Raw genomic sequence first — 21490 nt, 5'->3', positions numbered from 1 at the left:
TATTTTATAATATTATTCACACAATAATTAATCATTTAATATATACATTATGTAATAATATAATCTTTAGTGTCATGAAATGTAATTCACGTGTCATATACAATTTGTCAAATGTATCTTATATAACAATATTGTTATAACAATTACCTACTATAATATTAAAACATGAACTATTTAAATAATTACTGATATAGGTACTCATTGTGTATACTACATACTTAAGTACATAAAAATTAGTTTATGAAAGGTGTTTTTCTATATTATTTAGTAAAATAATATGTTCTATATATTGTTTTAACCAGTAGTAGTATTAGAAATAATCGATATATTTTTTTTTTTTTAATAAAGAAACAAAATTTAAGAACTTTTAATCCAATTTGAAATATTATAATTAAGCCGAGTTAAAAAAATATATATTTAAGTATTTAAATTTGTATTATTATTATTGATTGTGTTTAAATATATATATATATATATTAAAAAAATGCATGTCAAGTACATTAAAATTATTTAATTCTCAATTGCTAAACTAGGTGATGAATAATTTATTATGTTGTTAACGCATTATTAATACAAATAATAAAACCTAAAGAGCTTACTGACTTTTAAGGTTTGTATAAACCCTTGATCTAGAAAATAACATAGCTCATTAATTATTAACTATTGTTTCTGAAATAGGTACCTACCTAATCGGTTTAAGTTTTCTAAAAACCTAAAATCTCTAAATCTAGATTTATGATTGGTTTCCAAATTATTGTTAATATACATAAATGAAAAATAGTACCTATAATAAATAACAATTATTATTTAGTACGATTTCAACACAACCATCTTAATAAAAATTTAAACTATTACTACCTATCTATAAAATATTTCATTGACAATCACGGTTAAACAATCAATCAGTTTACATTTTTCTCACGCTATTTAGCCACCATTAAGTATAAAAAAATTCAAGTTTATGTCAGTAAATATAATTCGAATTGTGAATTTGTGTTTTCTCTTTTAAATTCTCTGTCTAGATATTCAGCAATAGTTAGTCGAGGATATTAATTAAGGTTTAAAGAACATGTGGTTATAACTATATGGAATTTTAATCAGTCTACCAAAACAGTACATTTATTGGTTATTGGTATAGTACCATCTAGTTATAGGTACTTATTGAGTAGAAGTGCATATGAGTAAAAACCGCAAGAAGCTTCAGTCGTAAACAATTAACACTTTTTGATGGAGTGATAATGAAACCTTTTAAGTTGAAACACTAGACAGGACACAAAACACTGCAAGACATTATATAACTTTAAATGTATTCGCAAATTGTGTCACTAATTCAATAGTTATGTTTCAAATACACGAGTCTGTTGTTGAATACTTAAATTAATTCAATTAATTTCACTGTGTGATTTCAAAATAAAAACAATATATAGATTCTTGGAATGAAATTTACATTTTATTTGTCTCTTTATCTTATCAATTTATAATCCTACTATCTCTATGATCCTACCTTAATTTCTCATATATATATATATATATATATATTAACAAACCTGTTTTACTATTAAAAACGTTTATCTGTAGATAATTGAAATTTGTACCTAATATATTTTATATTAGTATTTTCAATAAATTATAAAATTAATAAAAATATTTAGAATAATTTAGAGTTATATTTTACACTACGGTCTTATTCAAACCATCCCAGGATACTTTGGTATTGACGATATAATTTGTCAAGTTGATAAAAATAATATTATAATATAATGTGTGATATATTTGGCAAATATAAGACCAAGAGTTTTACAAATAGAAAAATAAATCATAAATAAATTATAAAGTGACCTTATAAATAGAGGCTGATACACTGCAGTTTGAAATTGTTTTTCATTTGCAATAATTTATCATTAAATTCAAAATATGTGACACATCCATTACAGGGGCCTAGGTACTTAATGAAGATGTACACTCAACATCTACTAAATATCAGACAGATTTCTCCAGTTTTTACATTTAGGTTGGTCAAGTGAATGTTGAATTAACTGATTAGAAATACGTGTGACGAAAATGGTGATGAGGACTTCTTATATGATTATCATGAAATCCTGAACAACTATTATGGGATAAAATTGTAAATTTCAATTAAGTATATTGCTAGGTAGGAACTACCTATACACTACCAATAACTAATGTGATTAAATAAATTCATGCTTGTACAACATTTAGTTTGAGACTAATTGTTCCAACCGGACAATTGATTTTTAATGTCATGTATGTTCCATAAATTGCGCCATTTGTGTCGTACCTATATTATAATATCTTAATTGAGTTTATTTTTTTTTTTTTATCATTGTATGGTAATTATTCTAACATTATTGTATTTATATGTTAAATCTATAGATATATTGGCCTGATTGTCTAAAATATCCTTGAAAAATCTTCTAATACCGGTTTGATCGTGTATCCATATAAGTTAAATTTGTTTTGAATTTATACTGATATCGTCATAAAATTTATTTTGGACATGAATTTCTATGTTGTTTGGATTCAATTTGTTTTTTATTGTAACGACCATGTTTAAACAATTACTGAGTAAAACGTAAATTGAGTAGTTGGCCTCATTAGTAATATTAATCATTTAAAATAGTGTTTCTGCTTCAAACTAAGTAAGAATTGTAATATTAAGTTATTAAATTAAGTGGTAAATGATAAATGATTTTAATATCACAAAAAATTTAACATTCAGTATATTTTTTTATAAAATAAAATATTGCACAAAAATATTGTTATTATTTACATACGTACTAATATTTGGTTTCTCGCAAATATATCATATATAGTTAGTTGTCAACCGTATATTTTAATAAATTAATAAAAAGTATTATGCATCCTAACGAATGTTAATATTTTTACTGTATAACTTAGACAGTTGTATTGATGTTTCTAATTAAGTTACAAAAACCTAACCTAACTAACATAACCAATGTATAGGTGTTAAAAACAGAAGAATATCTTAATACAAAATATTATATGTTTCAGGATACACAGTTTATTGTCAAACAAAATATAAGAGTCATTGTACAATGGATGAAATAAATATTTAGTAACATATTATTAGGTACATAAATAGTTCAACTCCGATTAATATACACAACAAAAGTATGTTTTTACATTGAACTTGTAAATTCCTTATAATGATTTTGTTTCACAGTGAAGTCGTTTCTATCCCGCCAAGAACCCGCCATCGACTACTAGAGCTGTTCCATTTACCATGGTGGAGTAGTCGCTGAGCATGAAAATCACGGCGTTGGCGATATCATCGGTTTCTAAAATTGATATAAATGCGAGATTTAATATTTATGCCTTGCTCATTTCCGTCGATTGATCGTGCGCGTCAAAATTTATTTCGACGCGATTTCGTTACAAACCTGCAAATCTGCCGAGTGGGATTCGTCTCATTATGGGTTCCGATTTCTCTGGATCTGACCACGCGATTTTACCCATACGGGTCAACACGACAGTTGGATTTACGTTATTCGTACGTATACCGTATTTTCCTAGTTCGATTGCCATGGTCCTAGTAATTTGATTAACAGCTCCTTTAGATGCACAATAAGTCGTATGATCGGGTATGGCTCTCTAGAAAGTTAAAATAAAATGAAAATATATAAATTACGTCATAGACCAGTAATAATAATATCATTTCAACACAGTTACCTGATCTCACCTAGCCTGACTTTTGTAAAACTTATTTAAAATTTAGAAGTTTTTTTTTTTGTAAGTTCATAAGCAGAACATTTTCTTACCGTAGTTTTACTATGACAGCAGTAATATCTTGTACAAGATTATATTGTATTTTCTTGCAATAGGTAAATAATACTATAACTTACTGTGGAAATTGTTGAAGAAATATTTACAATAGATCCTTTGATTCCAGCATCAATCATATTCTTTGCCACTGCTTGACTAATCCTCACTAAGGCTCTGGCGTTGATATTTAAAGTCCTAAAAAAAAGAAAAATAAGTCGTTTATTTAAAATTCCCCACAATTCATGTCATTTATTTATCATATTATTTACAACAATTTTAGATTCTGAGCGGAGCGATGAATGTATTGATTTTACCATGATGTGTGTTTTGTTTTTTTTTGTGTGTGTGTCATCACGTTTTGTGGCAGTAAAAATACTTCGATTTTTTACTTCAGTACCTCATTTGATCAGAAAGTGAATCTAGTTGGTACTTTGGGGGGTCAAAAGTAAAAAATTCTTAATACTTTTCTAAATAATCCAGAAAAACAAACTAAAAATTAAGGGAAAAATGGGAAATTTTACGCACACTTATTTTTCGAAAAAATCGATTTTGGTTTTTGATGTAACTTTAAAACAAATGACCATAGATAGATGACATTTTCACCAAATTTATATAAGTATTTTCTATCCACCATGCAATTTTAAAAAATTTTCGACTTAAATTGAACTATTCATACGTATTTGCAATTTTTGATCATTATTAGTTTTTTTTGAATTAATATCGATAAATTTTATTTGTTGGGTAGAAAAGCTTGATAATTTAATACAAGAATCTTAACATATTGTCACAATAGTAGTTGAAAGATAAAATAAATTCAATGTCACAACCTTTTACAACAAAATACGTAAAAATCACGAAAATTCGCAAATTATTTTAAGCTAGAAATTCATAAAAAATTTTCTTTTTAAATCTAATAGATTTTAAATTTTTAATAATCTATAATATATCCTAGACAGATAAATCGTCTCCGCTCAGAATCGTTTTTCGTATACAATAATATAATATCATTGGATTCAAATTTAATTCCATCCATTACAATAACCCACTTGTAACCTACTGTACAGCATACCGACATCCTCGACTTACCCGCCTTTTTTATTTTTTATTTGCTGCTTTTAAATGAGAATATTCTATTGTAATTTATAATTATTATAAAACAGTAAGTTGTGTACAATAGTATGCGCACTGCGCAATGTTAATTTAGAAGGTGGCACGCTAATGAAAAAATTAAATCAAATTGAGTTATGTTAAGACAACACAAGATCAATAACAGTTTACAAATCATACATTTAACTCAAGTTTAATGTAGATCTGAAAAAAAATAGCTAGGTATATAAAAAGTTAATTAATTTTCTTAAACTATTATGTGGATCACATAGAAAGAATGTCTGCGTTCTTTCTAGTTTCTTATAAATTATAACAAACAATTTTATTGGAACGTTATCGTATAGTGTACCTACCTATTTTGCTTTGCATAATTATTAAATATTAAAAATTCACTCATTTCAATTGATTATATAACAAATATAATTTTTTTAATATCAAAAAAGCAATTTAAGGTCACATAATATTATACCTATATCTAATCTAATAAAATATATCTATATCCAAAATTATTTTATTAATAAAAATAACAAAATTCTTTCTATTATTTTAGTATTAATTAATAATCTTTATATTAATGTCCATAAAAACCTTGAAAACGAAAAAATTTCAATAAAAATAAAATGTTTAATTTCACCAATTTTATTTTATTTTTTCACTAAATTGATTTAAAAAAATCAATTGCAGAGAAAATCTGAGTTATTTCAATTGTAAATTTTTAAGCTAGTTATGTTTATAAGTCTATTAGAAAATTAACTAACTAGTTAAATATAAATAAATATTTTACTAGTTAATTCTCACCTTTGGTTAATTTTAAGTTTCAAGAATTGGGTAAAATATATTTCCACGTAAATTCATAATTATTCAGATCTTACATAAACAAATTGTACACCTAACATTTATAATACCTATCAGAAAAACTTTTTATTAAACTATTTATTGTTTCAATCCAATATCATTTTTATTTTCATGCCAGAGTATTGATTACAGTTTGGTTATAATAAAATATGATTAATTTCAAGTTTATAATACGCCTTTTTATGTTTGTTCTTTTATATTGATAAATATTTGTTTTATTTATTGGGTAATATAAGGTGATAATGGGATATTAATTGGTTTCAAAGTGTTTTTATTCACTTTTTTCTTTTTCTTTTTATAATTTTGAAAAAATAATGGTTTTAAAAACAAAAATTATGTAACATCAAATGTTTGAAAAATAAATAAGTCATTTTCTTTTAAACATTTTAAATGACAGCTCATTTTTTCTGTTAATCTTATACAAAAGCATCCAATTTCCGAGGATAAATATAAGTAGTGGAATAGACCTAGAGAATAGTCTAGAATTATTTTAAGTCCAAACACTAATTTACCCCTTGCTTAATCAAATTAATATCATCCTTATCAATATATATATATATAGCTATGATATAAAATTATAAACAAAGATTTTACTAACTTATTCCAACCATGTTCGGTAACATCGAAAAATGGCTCAATTACTGCTACACCGGCGTTGTTGACTAAACCATGTACTGGACCAATGTCGTACATTTTTTTATAAGTGTCCTCCCAATTCGAAACATCGCAGAATATTTGTTTGGTATTTGGTAATGCTTTAGCAGCACCCTCTTCCTTCTCTACCACTGCGTAAACAAATGAACCCAAATCTATTAACCTCTCTGTAATTTTCTCACCCATACCTAAAAAAAAAAAAATGGATTATTAATTAAATAGTCAACAATGATAAATATTTAAATTTAAACAACAATTTATTCTATGTAGTCTTAAATATTTTAATTAGTTATAGGTACTTATATATTTATAGACAGAAATGTAATTAAGTTGTTATAATACTATAATGAATTATCACAATACTACAGGTATTATATATGATAAAAAGTTAAGCACAATACTTTAAACTTTGAAATAATTGACAAGCAAATATTTTATTAAATATTATCAATCATTTTTGTAATAAAATTTGGTGTATTGTAATTTATTTGATTAACACAAAATTCAATAAAACTTAAAATATGGTGAAGCTAGTCAAACAATTTGGGTTGTTTATAAAAGTAAACTATTCCTAATTTTTATGAATAAAAAAACATGATTGCATTAAGAATCACTAGGTATATTATATTAAATTTATAAATATTTAAAAAATTGTTCTTTAAACATGATTTAATAATCAATAATGGCCCATTCAATTTTAATCAATTATTAAACTAATATATGTTTTATGTAAAATGTGGTATTAGTGTATTCAAATTGTATAATATGCAGTACAAAAACAAATATATTTTCAGACAATTGAATTATTCTAGGTTATAATAATATTTTTATTTGAAGTTTTAATTATTTTCAATTTAATAGGTATGTATAGTATTATTTAAATCTAAAAAATATAACAGTAAAAAATAAAAATTAGAGATGGTATTGCTGCATTCAATGTAGGCAAGAACATTAATTGAAAATATAGGATTAAAAATATTAAATTTTGCTTCGATAAGCCATACTATTTTTTTGAGATAAATAATTTCAGAATGTCGAGGTTTTATTCCAGATAAAAAAACAGATTAATAACGTGAGTATAGAATTTGAACATACCTATTATTATGTTGTAATATCAAGAGCAATGAACTGTTCAATAATTAACGTGTTTCATCCTATCGAAATGTTCATGATATTTGAATTATAGAAATTGTATTAAAATTTTAAGCATTTATAATAATATATACAATTTACGATGTGGAAAATCAACGAAATTTTACTTTTGATTGTATTCTTATTTAATAATGGCCTAAATTAAAATGTTATCAGAAAACAGAACCTGAGTAGGTTCCTTATTATCTTTATGTCCTGATACACAAATCCACTAATTGAGTTTATTTTGAACTATTATTATACGCACATTTTTTAATGTATACTTCATATAAAAATAGTTGAGTGCCAGGGAATACTCTTCAGTACTCATTTTAACACATAATTATAAATTTTACTGATTACATAATATTCAAATTTATACGTTGTTAAAATGATAAGATAAATAGGTAGTTTTATAATATAGATTTACAAATATCGCGCTTGTTAAAAAAAAAATAATAATAAAAATTCCATAAACCATTGCGATAGTTGATACTGAAAGTTATAAAAACTTCAGTAAAATAATTCCTTCAGCGGTAAAAATATAACAATAAAAAAACACAGAAGTGAACTGAGAAAATAAGTTGTACGTTAGATATTTAAAATTTAAATTTAATAAAATATTAAATAATTATATTTTTGCATTTAAGATAGTTTTATTATTATCATTGAAATGTATACATTGGAAATAATAAAAGCTCATAACAATATTCGAGTTATTAAATTCATCAGATTATTTTTTATTTTTTTTATTACTTTTTTCATATTATTTAAACACACATCTGGGCATTGCTCTGGACAGGATTTCAACATTTCATTATTATGAATTAAACAGAGGCAAACTGACATGGGTGTTAGTAGAGGATGGTAAAGGTTATACATTTCTGCTTTAATTCAAAATTAAATTCTATATAAAAATAAAAATAAGTTATAACAATAAAAGAAAACACTTTTTGTATTATCTTAAATATTTAAAATTGCATTAACCAGTCCAATATAAGCCATGTTTAATTGTTTGCTACCAAGTTCAGTTGTATAGTTGCACTATTAATATAACAATAATAAGTTTGAAAAATCGACATTTGTCGGTTATAAACAGTTTTATATTGGTATTAATATGGATTTTAAATCAATTCTGAGTAAAAATAAAGTTTGAAAAACTACTCTGAGTGAATATAGTTTAAAAGTGTTTCAAAATAAACGGTTACGTAGCATTTTTTAAAAGGACGTATACTTTATTAGGTATATATCTCTTAACTGATTTGTCATTATACCATGTTATATGACATACTTATGTTTAATTCTAAACGGTATGTCATGTAATCAAAATGTAAATACTCCTTTATAAATCATTCTCAGCAGCCATGACTATGTCTAACTTTAAATAAATCATGAAAAACATTTCAGTACAATTATTAACCACACGTTAATAATTCGCTCATAAACTTGTGTCGATGTGATATTTTTTACTTAACATTAGTCAAACATTTTACTGTATATGGTATTTCCAATACTTACTCGTACACGTTTTTAGTGTGTTTGACGTGTGAATAAATGATATGGTGTTAACTGTTATTTAATAATAATATGACTCACCAGCACAAGATCCAGTGACAATAAACTTTTTTCCTTTGAAGTAATCTTCCATTTTTTGTGGTGCTTGACCAGCCATACTCCTGGATAGAATATCGACGGCCATTTTTCCAGCTAGTTTATGAGGTAGTTTGCAAATGGATCGTATCATTTTGAATGTTATTTAATTTTTTGATTGACTTCAAAAAATTAAGCCTCAGTCTTATCAACACTTATTCTGCAACGACATCAATTATTTTTAATAAAAGTTCTGGAATAGTAATAAATTATATAAAATTCAAGTTGTAATCTTGTTAATTTTAAAATTTGTTTTAATAACAACCATAACGTATTTCCTCTGAACGAAATTTAATGTTATTTATATATACATGATATCGAGTTGAATATATGTAATGAATAATAATCAACTATTTATAACTTAAAAATAATAATTATTTAATTAATGTATAAGTACATCATTGATGTACATGATGTATACATTTTTCAATATAATATATAATATATATTTTAATCATCAAATATATGTATGATATAATATATAATTATAAAACCAAACTATAATAATATTCAATATATTTTTATTGATATATAATAATAATAAATACCACCATAAATCGTATCTAAATGTTTCAAATGTTTCAAATCTTATCTGATTTTATTAATTAATTATTATTATTTGAATCACTGTAGAAATTAATAATAATTGCTTATTTCTAATTATGTTGAATAACGCATTGAAATAAAATGGTTTGTGCATACAAATTAATATTATTTACTTAATTGAAATATTGTATTCATTTACTGTTATCTATAATTAGATATGTTATATTACAATTATTACATTATATTATAATACATTTTAATATTTGTAATAAATTATAATGAAACGATAATTGTCCACAATATATTCTAGAATACTCTAGACAATTATTATAATGTAAGTAGAGTTAATTACAAAAGTTCTAGAATATTGATAAAATGCAAATATTACTTAATCATTCATAATCCATATCATTTAGATTACGCTAATTACTATCAATATTACAAACACTAGAGTATGAATATTTTAATGAGGCTTGCACAAAGGATTTGTGAAAACTCATAAAAAATAATTTAAATGAATAATAAGCAATAAAGTGTGAAGAAATGTATAACAGTACCTAATATTTAATTAAATATTTATTTTAATCGATAAGACTTAGCTAATGCCATAAGACAATTATGTTCGAGGTGGCTAAGACATTTTAAAGTTCAAAGTTCAACCTGTTTATTTAATTTAAATATATTTTAATTGACTTATATATTTAGATTTATCGTAACTCAATCATTAATATATTGTTTTAACGTATATATTATACCGTATATATATATTAGTTTAATTTAAAAAGTTGATTACCCACCTAAAAAAATTAAGGTTGGTAATGAATACAATTTGAGAATCTGTTAAATTTCTTTTTGAAATGGAACATATGAATGTATAAATTGCAAAAATTGCAAAAATTGCAAAAATTTACAAAAAAAGTAAGTTTGAACTTTCTTACTTAATTAAAATGTGTATTTTATTTAGACTCTGAGTGGAGATAAATATATTGATTTTACAATGATATATGTTTTTTGAAGTTTAAAAACAATTTTCATACTAGACAATATGCTTCAGGTCGGATCTGACCGTCTAATTATCTATCTAATTGTTACTTTAGGGGTTTAAAGGTGAAAAAATGTCTTGTATTTTTTAGGACAAGTGAAGACAAATAGTAATAAACATCAAGAATTTATACTCGAAACCAGTATTTTTAAACCAACCAGTTACGGTCATATTATGTCGGTGAAACTCATAACATATAGGCTTAAACAGTATTTGAAATATTCAACCAACTACATTCGTAAGGTTAACTCGACACCTACAACTCTACAACAGAGCGGTTACATACATTTCTCCCCTCCTTTCAAATAAGATTATGTATTTAATTTCTAGTCTCGATATTTTATTTTTTGGGAACAATTACAGCTATTTTTATAAGTCATTGAAAACATATGTTCTAACATTTACATCATACGCCTACGAAAATAATATTGAATTCAACTTATAATTTAATTTTAATTAATATTTAAATAAAATATAGGAAATTTTATTGTAAAAATATCAAAGTAGCTTGTATTACAATATCAAATAATATATATATTAGTATTTTAACAAAACAGGCTACACCTATTAAATATATAGGTAAATCAATAATATCAAAATTTTGTTATACTTATTTAATAAGTATATTATATTGTGACTTTATTTGATTAAAATATCTTGAAACAAAATCGAAAAACAGTAAAGAAATACACAAAGACTTACCGTCAACAACGCCGATTGAAAGCAATAAACTGCGTAACGCTGCTTGTGGCGTAGTGAAACTAACTAACGTATTGCAACGAACGCACGCGTGCTGATATAGTAAGCATTGTTTTTTTTTTTTTTTTTTTTTTTTTTTTTCCCGTAAGTTGTAGCGTAGCCAACCGCGTTATGACGTCATCGACATGTGGGGGGAAATTTATATGAGTTGGTAAAATGAAAAAGTAGTGTGCCTCAAAACGTATACAATACAAATATTATAATATGTATTAAGGTGTTTTAAAAACTATTTAAGACAATTGTGTAAGACTTATAGTGAATGTTACACCCAATTTTGACAAACAACAATTCAACATTTATGTCATACATTTAGAAACTCATTGGATTCATTATTGGGATATTTGAAATTAATATTTTAAAACAAAATTATAAAATATTACAGAAATATAACATAATAAAAATTTCGCAATAAAATGTTTTACAAATATTGAATAAAATTTACTATAAATAGTTTATTATAATTAAATACCAATTTTTATATTTTGCTTTTGCAATAACTGAAGGTTTTATATATACTCTTTGAAAGAGATATTTGAATGGTTTCACTATTGGTCTAAATAATTGCTGTTTAATGAAATAAAAAATAGTGCTTCGTTAAAACATTTTTGATACTTAATTTTTTTTTTCAGACACGCAAAACAGAGTGACCTACATACATACATACATCACTTATGTTCGTACTGTACAATTTTAAATTATTACTGTTCGAATACAATTGATTCAATTAAGTTTGAAAAATGAAATGGAATCTGCTAGTTCAAGGTCAATTTTATGAATTTTTTTTGTGAAATTTTAAATTTTATTTAATAGAATAGTATTACGCGTAACGTACTACGTTATTATAAAAATTAAAATACTATTCTATAGATGACGTACACCACCTAACATAATCGTTTAGACCTGATTAGGACAAGATCAAGATTCTGGAACACCAATGTATATTTTACCGTCAATTATGTAAATTAGGTAACGACGTAAATGCCTAGCCCATATCATGGACTCATCTAACACTAGTAGAAAATATAGGAAATGTTGTGAAAATCAAATATTTTGCTAATACATTTACTACAATGGCTAGGACATTACCTTAATGTCTAATATTGATTGACAATGCTGATAATTTTGTTTATAGCAAAACATTAAAATTGGATCAGATATTTAATAATATAAGATAAATTATACATAATATTGCATAAATTAAATAAATTGAATCATTTATTATCATAATTTAATGTACTTTTCACTATTTGTGTACTTTTAAGGTAGGTGAGTACTATTGGTAAGATACTTGATACGAGTACATGTTATGCAATGTACTAACAGTTGTTCGAAAATACAAATTACAAATAACAAAATACAAATACAATTTGATTTCAGATGCTTATTAAAAATAAATGTTTTTTTTTGTACCTAAAATATTTTTCAACTGCTATAATAACGACTTATAAGATATAAGGTAATTTGTAATGCATTTTAAAAATTTTCATTGTACCAAAATTTATCATTCATGGAAAAAAAATTAAATAATACAATTTGAAATTGGTATAAACTATTAATAGTCCAAAACGAGTCAAAATATTTTGAAAGTTATATCATGTATATAAAATGATAAAATTGAAAAACAACAAAATAAGATAGTCGTTCTTAAATCAGTTAAATATTCATTTCCATAAAAACTAGAACTTCAAACACTCAAACAAAGACTGACTTTTAGGTAAACATATGTTTTCTATCAAAAGTAGAAAAATGTATGAGAAACTTAGTATCAAATTTTTACAAGTATTTTGATTGATTAATTAAAAAATCTAATTAAAATCCAAATTTTCATATTCAAATACATTTTTCAAAATAGTATGAAAATTTTATATCATGTATGGGAAATGCTAATATAAACATTTATTGAAAATATACGTATTACCTACAGTTATTTTTTTAAGAAATTACGGTTGGCAACGGAAACAGTTATAAACACAGTTTTAAAAATCTTGGTACCTACAACAAAAAAACAAAATTGATTTTTTTCGAAAACCGGTTTTGAGTAAAACTAAAATCTTCTTTTTTCATTATAATTTTTGTTTTTGTTGGTACTATGCTTTTTAAAACTAATGAGAACTGTTCTCGTTGCCAACCGTAATTTCAAGAAACATTATATCACCATAATGTATTTCATTGTAAGTGGTTTGCATATTATTTTATTGATGGAAGTTTTAGATTCGTTCGTCTTGTTTTATTATATAGTTAATAAGATGTACTGTGAAAACTCGGAATAACGTACACTTTAGGTTACCAAAATATCATCCGTTATTTGGAGGTATCTGCTATTTAGAAGGGATAAATCTTATAAATTTCATAAAAGGTTGGTAAAATGTAATTAATTATTCTAATAATAGGTACATTATATCAAAAATAATTTTTATGTAACTATTGAATTGTTTGATGATAAAATCATTTTAATTTTTTTAAAATATATTTAAAAAAAAAATACATAAATTACTATTAAAACATTTGAATGAACTCATCACGAAGAAAACCTTCACTAGGTAACTAAATAAATCAACTTGACATTGACTGTCAAATTTTCCATGAGGGATAAAATGTTGATACAGTGAAAAATTTTAAAATGCATTACAAATACCTCATAAGTCATTATCTATTATAGCAGTTGAAAAATATTTTAGGTACAAAAAAAAAACATTTATTTTTAATAAGCATCTGAGATCAAATTATGAAAAAATTCATCAAATATCAACAAAAGTATTTTGTAGTTAATCGTTTATAAAAGGTTCACCTTTTAATTTTTATACTTAAATTTTAAATTGTTAAAAACAAATTTATCATAAGCATTATGCGATAATCAAAACTATTAAAAATATAGATATTTTTACTATAGATATTTTAAGTTCAAAACTTGTATTAAAACGAAGAATAACGATTTTAGTTACTTTATTGTGATTTAAAAATATTATTTGTTGGTAGTTGTAGTTTATTGTATATAAGTAGTATGTTATTATTAAACGAGTAGGTATTGTATACAAAATGATAATTTCAATTTCAAATACAATTTTTTGGAAAAAAATTCATCTAAATTAAAATATAGGTTCGTAATATATAGGCTGAGGGAATTCATTTTCATATATTATCATTTTATGTAATTGAATTAAAATGTAACATATCCATTCCAGTGACTCCTTTAGACACCTCTATAATAACTCACTGTACAATGGAGCGGTGCCCACTTGTTGAACTTTTTTAAATTTTAATACGACAACATATGTTTAAATAAACTCTGATAATCCGAAACAACCTTTCAAATTATTCGAATTCATTTGAAAACTATTTTTATTTTTAAATTTAGCTAATTAATTTTAAAATACTCAATTTCAGGAAGCATATACATTAAATATAGCCATATAGGTACTTTCCTATTGAATGTTACTGCGATAATTCTTAAATTTTAAAAATCACAACGAATCACGTTATATAATCAACTATTGAGAGCTGACCTCTATGACATGTCTATAGTTACAACATTATATTAATATTTGATATTTTGTATTGTCTTCGTAAATTAAGTTCCACGTGTTTTTTACGGCTGTTCTTTGCATTGTGTTTTTATTGTATTACATTCCTGAGTTTCTATCATTAAAAAAACAAAAAACAAAAAAAAGCGGGTAAGTCGTGGATGTCACTCTGCTGTACAGTAGGTTACTGTAATGGATGGGATTAAATTTGAATGCAATGATAGGCAGGGCCGGCTCTAGTGATTGTTTATACGTAGGCAAAACTTAATTTTGCCGCCCCTGTATACTAATCGTGTTTCTTCATGTCAAAAAATGCCGCCTTTTAAAAAATAATGTTTTTAATGCCGCCGTAGGCTTGTGCCTACGTCGCCTACGCCTTAAGCCGCCCCTGATGATAGGTATCATTGTATACGAAAAACGATTCTGAACAGAGATGATTTGTCAGTCTAGGATATATTATATTTAAATATTGTCATATATTCTATTTTGAAACAAATATTTTATTTTTCAATTAAGACGCATTTTGCATAAGGCACGGTTAATCAATTAGTGTAGTTATCATATAGTTATCATAATTCATAATACCTTATATTATCATAGATATACGAATACCTACCTAGTTTGAGGATAAATCGTTATCATTACGCGATTTCATAAAAATTTAAAACTCAAACGCTCAAAACATTTTTCCTATAATGACACTTCAAATTTTCTCTATAGCTATTTGAAGCAAAACTTATGGAAAACTTGGTGTTAAATTGTATAACCTTAGATATAAATACAAACAATATTATAAATTTTGAACTACAAAATAATTTGCAAATATTCATGGTTTTGACGAATTTTTGCCAATATTTGAAATTCAAATGCTAATAAAAATTTAATTTGAATTTCCAGTGGAAATTTTTTTTGTGATAAAGATTGAAAAACTTGTAAGGAGCCTTGTATTAAATTTTTAAATCTTAGGTATAAAAGGAAAATAATTTACGAATTTTCGTGATTTTTACGTATGTTGTCAAAATTAAAATTTGAATGCATGTAAAAAAAAATGTAGCTATATATTTCTTTTATTTTTCAACTGCTATTGCAAAACTATATTATGAGCCTTGTATTAAATTCTCAAATCTTAGAATTAAAAAGAAAAACTTTTATGAATTTCGATCTAAGTTGATTTGAACATCGCCGTAATTTTTATGTATTTAGTCAAAATTTGAACTGTATACCTATGCTTATCAAAAAAATTTGTGACTATATATTTCTTTTATTTTTCAAATGCTATTGTAAAACTATTTTAGGAGCCTTGTATTAAATTTTCAAATCTTAGGTATAAAAGGAAAATGTTTTATGAATTTCTAGGATAAAATAATTTACAAATTTTTGTGATTTTTACGTATGTTGTCAAAATTAAAATTTGAATACATGTAAAAAAAAAATTGTGGCTATACATTTATTTTATTTTTCAACTGCTATTGTAAAAATATATTATGAGACTTGTATTAAATTCTCAAATCTTAGAATTAAAAAGAAAAACTTTTATGAATTTCGATCTAAGATAATTTGAAAATTGCCGTAATTTTTATGTATTAAGTCAATATTTGAACTTCAATTACTAATAAAAAAAAATTGTGCATATGTATTCTTATAATTTTTTAATCACTATAATAATAACTTATGAGGAAGTTTGTATTAAATTTTCAAGTATTTTGACGGGGCCAAAAAAATTTTATCGACACTTCAAAAGAAAATTTTCAGACAAATTGAAAATTTCAGTCGTCTATAAATATGTCAAAAAAAAGTCAAAATATTTTGAAAATTAAATCATGTAAAGAAAATGCCAATCCTAATAACTGGTAAAATTTTCAAGTATCTAGGACTTATACTTTTTGAATAATAACAAATATTTAAAATCGTTTCAGGATAAATCGTTATCGGTACGCTATTTCGTAAAAATTTAAAATTCAAACGCACTTAAAATTTTTCCTATAATGATGCTTCGAGTTTTCTCTATAGATACTTGAAGGAAAACTTATGGAAAACTTAGTGTTGTATTTTTAATCTTTAGTTATAAACACAAAAAATTTTATGATTTTTCAACTTCAAAATTACTTGCAAATTTTCGCGTTTTTGACAGATTTCGTAAAAATTTTAACTATAAACGCTTATAAAAAAAATTGTGACTTACGATTTTTAATTTTTTTTAGCTACAATAAGAACAACTCATAAGGAACCTTGTATTAAATTTCCAAGTTTTTTTGGTCGTCCAACATTTTTTTACCGACACTTCAAAAAAAAATTATCAAAAAAGTCGAAAATTTCAGTGGTCTATAAATAACTCAAAAAAAGTCAAAAATTTTGGAAAATTAAACTGTATATAGATAGCACTACCATAAACATTTGTTGAAAATTTCAAGTATTTACAGTGATTAGTTTTTGAATTACAACCATATAAAAAAATCAATTTGGTCGAAAACTGATTTTACGTAAAAATTCCCGTTTTTCTGTCATTTTTTTTTTTGTTTTTCTCGATTTTTTTGAAAAATGTTGGAAAATGTTCACTTTTGACCTCTATAATGCACCAAGGATCTTCACTTTTACATCGGAAACTACCCCCAAAGTTTGAAATCGAAGCATTATTTCGACTAGTTATGCTGTACACAGACACAAAAACAAAAAAAAAAAACACACATCATTGTAAAATCAATATATTCATCACTTCGTTCAGAATCTAAAACATTTTATTCATAAAAATAATTAAATTAAATTTTTCCTGCTCAAAGTTTTGTTTAAACAATATTCCTCCACAATAAATAAAGGTAGTTCATGAATAGTTTAAATACGTACAAAGTTCTGAAATCATAAAATAAAATATTATCTATGAAAATAATCAAAATACAAAGTATTTACCTACTTATATATGATGTAATAGGAAGACCTGAAAAATTCATTCATTGCTGTTCTAAGCAATAGTGATTCAAAGCTGAAAATTAAAAAAAAAATTAATTTTAATTTTAATGTTTTTAGAAAAATTTTGATTCTACACAAGAACATGTATCTAAGTCATGTTTTTTATTTTTGAACTTTTTTAAAACTTCATTTTGTTAAGTTATGTTGATCCAGTAATAAAATAAAAATTCTAAACAAAGGAGAAAAACAACAATGCACTTCTTGTGGAACTGTACTCTCAGTTAACCATGTAGATGTAATTACCGAATGCCTTCAATACGCAGATGAACAAAAAAATTTCGAAATACCCAACACACTAGTTGCAGCCCTCGGACCCAACGCAACTACCACCACACAAATCCTTAAATTCCTAAGCAAAACAAATCTTTATGATAAAATTTAAATCTAAAAAAAAAAAATGTATTTATAAATAACTATAACTAATGGTCGTCACCGATGTTTATAAGAACAATAAAAAAAAAAAAATTCTTATTCAAAAAGTATAATTTAATTAAAATATGTTTATATTTTTGAATAAGTATAATTGTTAAAACCTGAATATTTGTCAAAAAAATGTATTACTTTTCAAATTAATAAGTCTTGCATCATAAAAACAAAACATTTTAAAAAAATCATAAAAAAACAAATAAAATGATTTCAATAATTAATGTTTTTACAATCAAAATGTTTAAAAAAAAAAATAAAAATAATAGCCCCAAAGTTATATCATTTGTTGAGTACTCGTGTTACACCCTATAATATACGATGGCATAATAATTATTATAATTGATAATATTGTGTAGTAAAATGCCAAATATAAACCATCATGATAAAAGAGTTTAACATTGTTTAAGGCGATTTGATACCGACCTGTTTTAAGGAGTCAAGTATAGGCAATTTTTACATTACGCGCGTGCAAGGCATGGTTACATGTTGGTAGTAATTGATTACATATTAGTGTGAGTGACTCCTGCACCAACACTCACTTAAAATAAACACTCAAGCACGCCCATGCACAATGCCATGTCAACGTGTATAACGTAGTGCGCGCGAGCAAAATTAAACCGACTATTTTTTCGACTAAAACATCCAATCTTTTATCCATCAGTCCAATGGACCTGATAATGCGATAAGACATTTAAAAACTGATTTTGATTCGTTATTATGTCTTCTTGAAATCGGCCAAGTCGCTTTTTAAAATTTACAATTTTAACTCAGAGTTGTAACCAAAACTTACAATTTTTTTTAAATTTCGAAATTTTTCAATCCATATTTAAAATATTAGGAGCCAACATTTTAAAAAGTGGCGTGCCCGATGTCAAGAAGAAATAATAACGAATTCAAATCAGTTTTTAAATGTCTTATCATGTTATTACAGGTCCATCGGGCTGATAGACAAAAGATTGGTATGTTTTAGTTGAAAAAACGGTCGGTATCGAATCGCCTTTTAAGGGTAGACATTTATCGCGTTCCAGGAATGACGTATTTTAGCCTTTAGGTATACCTATCTAATATTGGCATTTGCAATATAAATCATAAATGTTTAGTAAAGAGTAAAGACCGTTTAATTTATGATATTGAGCTATATGCTATATAATAGGTACCTATTACACACAGACGTCTATTGTGTGTGCACAGTGCTGTCTGTATAATAACTAACAATTATAATTTATAAGCCTTATGATTTTCAATAAAGACATAAAATATATAATATATAATTCATTACGTTGTAGGTATAAAGTATTTAATATGAAATATAAAATTAAAAATGAATTTAAACACATTACATGATATAATATACGTTATGACGAGACTGCAATCCCAATATTTTTTCAAACCATCCTTAATAGTTCATAGAACACAAATATGAATAACTGTGAAAAGGTAATGAATGCAGAGGTGTCACGAGAAGGTTTATCACTATCTCTCATAGTGTACAATGTTAAAATGTGATGTTGCATCAACATTATAGTGGTTAGTGGTCAGTGCATGTGTGCCCGCTGGGTGTTGCCGGGGTATGGCCCCCGCTATTTTAATTATTATTATTAATCGTTTTATGAGCACTTGTAAAAAAAATTAAATCACAATATGTGCTGTGTTTTGAAAGATTTTTGCATGTACTCCCCTCTCTCTCCCCTGGTTTATGTGGACACCCTTGTCCGTTGAGATTCTTGTAAAGAGTTTGATATTTCGTAGTTATTTGCACTTAACATTTAGATTATAATTTTCAATTCAGAAGAAAATACGTTGACAGTCATGTGATTTTTACAATTATGTTACTGAAATTTTCTATGAATTTTTATTCAAAATCTCATATCAATATTATATTTTCAATGATAGCTCGTTCAAAGTGTCGATCACGGTGAAAAGAAGATATAAGGTATTAAGAGGACGCCACACCCGCATGTGTTGTCTCCGTCGTACAAGTACGTATAGCATAGCAAATGTTACGCTCAGCAGATCACGTTTATCTCCTTCAATTTAAAATTTAGAGTGAATTGACCTATTATAAAAATATAAGGCAAGATAATTACCGAGGGCATCTCATAGGCGTTTTATTATATTTTATTAATTTTAAAGCGAGTAATGAGTATTTTAAAATTGTAAATTATTTGTATATCTAAAAATACTCATAACTCGGTTTAAAATTAAAATAAAAATCCTATGAGATGCCCTCGGTAATAATCTCGCCTTTAATTTTTATAATAGGTCAATTCACTCTAAATTTTAAATTGAAGGAGATAAACGAGATTTGCTGAGCGTAAAATTTGCTATGCTACGCACTTGTACGAAGAAGACAACACGTCATGCGGGTGTGGCTTCCTCTTAATATGATGCCGCTCTCGTACTTACAATGATACGACATTGACGTAAAAATTCATGGCAGGTTAGGTTGTTTACCTTTTATCACTAGAGTGCGCCACCATTTATTTGCACGAATACCGATTTACCTAACCCACTGATTTAAACGACACACGTTTTAATGTCTATTTGCATTTAATTTTTATTCAAATTAATTAAATGTTGTGAAAATTACATTAATTTGTTATTCCATCACAATATTATATATTATGTTATATTATTGTATATAATATATTCTAAAAATAAACAAAAGTATTGGAATAAAGTGGGTACAGTGAAACCTGACTATAAAAGACATTCATGGGACCATCATTGTGCATTTATGCCTATGATACCAAGACCGTAAAAGGCACCCATAAGGCATAAAGTTTTTTAAAGTATGGCATCTAATTCAACTTATTCAGTAAATATTAGTAAATTTGTAAGCTACAGTAACTATCAGTAAATTAGGTACATTAAAAAGGAGATTTTGGTATTTTAATATAGGTATAAAGTATAAATATAATTAATATACTCTATATATTTTTGAATGCTGCACGGTAGATATTTGTTTTTGTACAAGCATAAATATTGTAGATTACCAATCATTAAAGGTATTCAAAATCTTAAAAATTGC

At 25.2% G+C, this 21490-nt stretch overlaps 1 protein-coding gene across 1 annotated transcript; it reads right to left on the bottom strand.

Moving 5' to 3' along the window:
• Window positions 1-3020: 3020 nt before the first annotated feature.
• On the bottom strand, window positions 3021-11636 carry LOC107162519 (L-xylulose reductase-like). Its single transcript, XM_089220160.1, has 6 exons — window positions 11492-11636; window positions 9148-9361; window positions 6365-6608; window positions 3885-3999; window positions 3423-3633; window positions 3021-3320 (listed from the first exon to the last, which is right to left on the bottom strand). Exons 2-6 carry the CDS (start codon window positions 9293-9295, stop codon window positions 3217-3219), a joined length of 822 nt encoding a protein of 273 aa, XP_089076286.1. The 5' UTR covers window positions 9296-9361; window positions 11492-11636; the 3' UTR covers window positions 3021-3216.
• Between the last annotated feature and the right edge of the window lie 9854 nt (window positions 11637-21490).

The sequence above is a fragment of the Diuraphis noxia genome, unplaced genomic scaffold, assembly GCF_037042655.1.
Source record: "Diuraphis noxia isolate RWA-SAM2 unplaced genomic scaffold, SU_Dnox_SAM2 contig0002, whole genome shotgun sequence".
Taxonomy (NCBI): Eukaryota; Metazoa; Arthropoda; class Insecta; order Hemiptera; family Aphididae; genus Diuraphis; species Diuraphis noxia.
Note: the sequence above shows the minus strand (reverse complement) of the source record. Positions and strands in the feature narration are given on the sequence as shown.

What these genes read in the sequence shown, in the direction of transcription:
- LOC107162519 (XM_089220160.1), bottom strand. Translation starts at nt 9,295, where the DNA reads ATGATACGATCCATTTGCAAACTACCTCATAAACTAGCTGGAAAAATG. An exon ending in TGTCACTGGATCTTGTGCTG is followed by an intron (nt 6,609 to 9,147) that starts GTGAGTCATATT and finishes TTTTTTTTTTAG; the next exon opens with GTATGGGTGAGAAAATTACA. An exon ending in ACCGAACATGGTTGGAATAA is followed by an intron (nt 4,000 to 6,364) that starts GTTAGTAAAATC and finishes TCTTTTTTTTAG; the next exon opens with GACTTTAAATATCAACGCCA.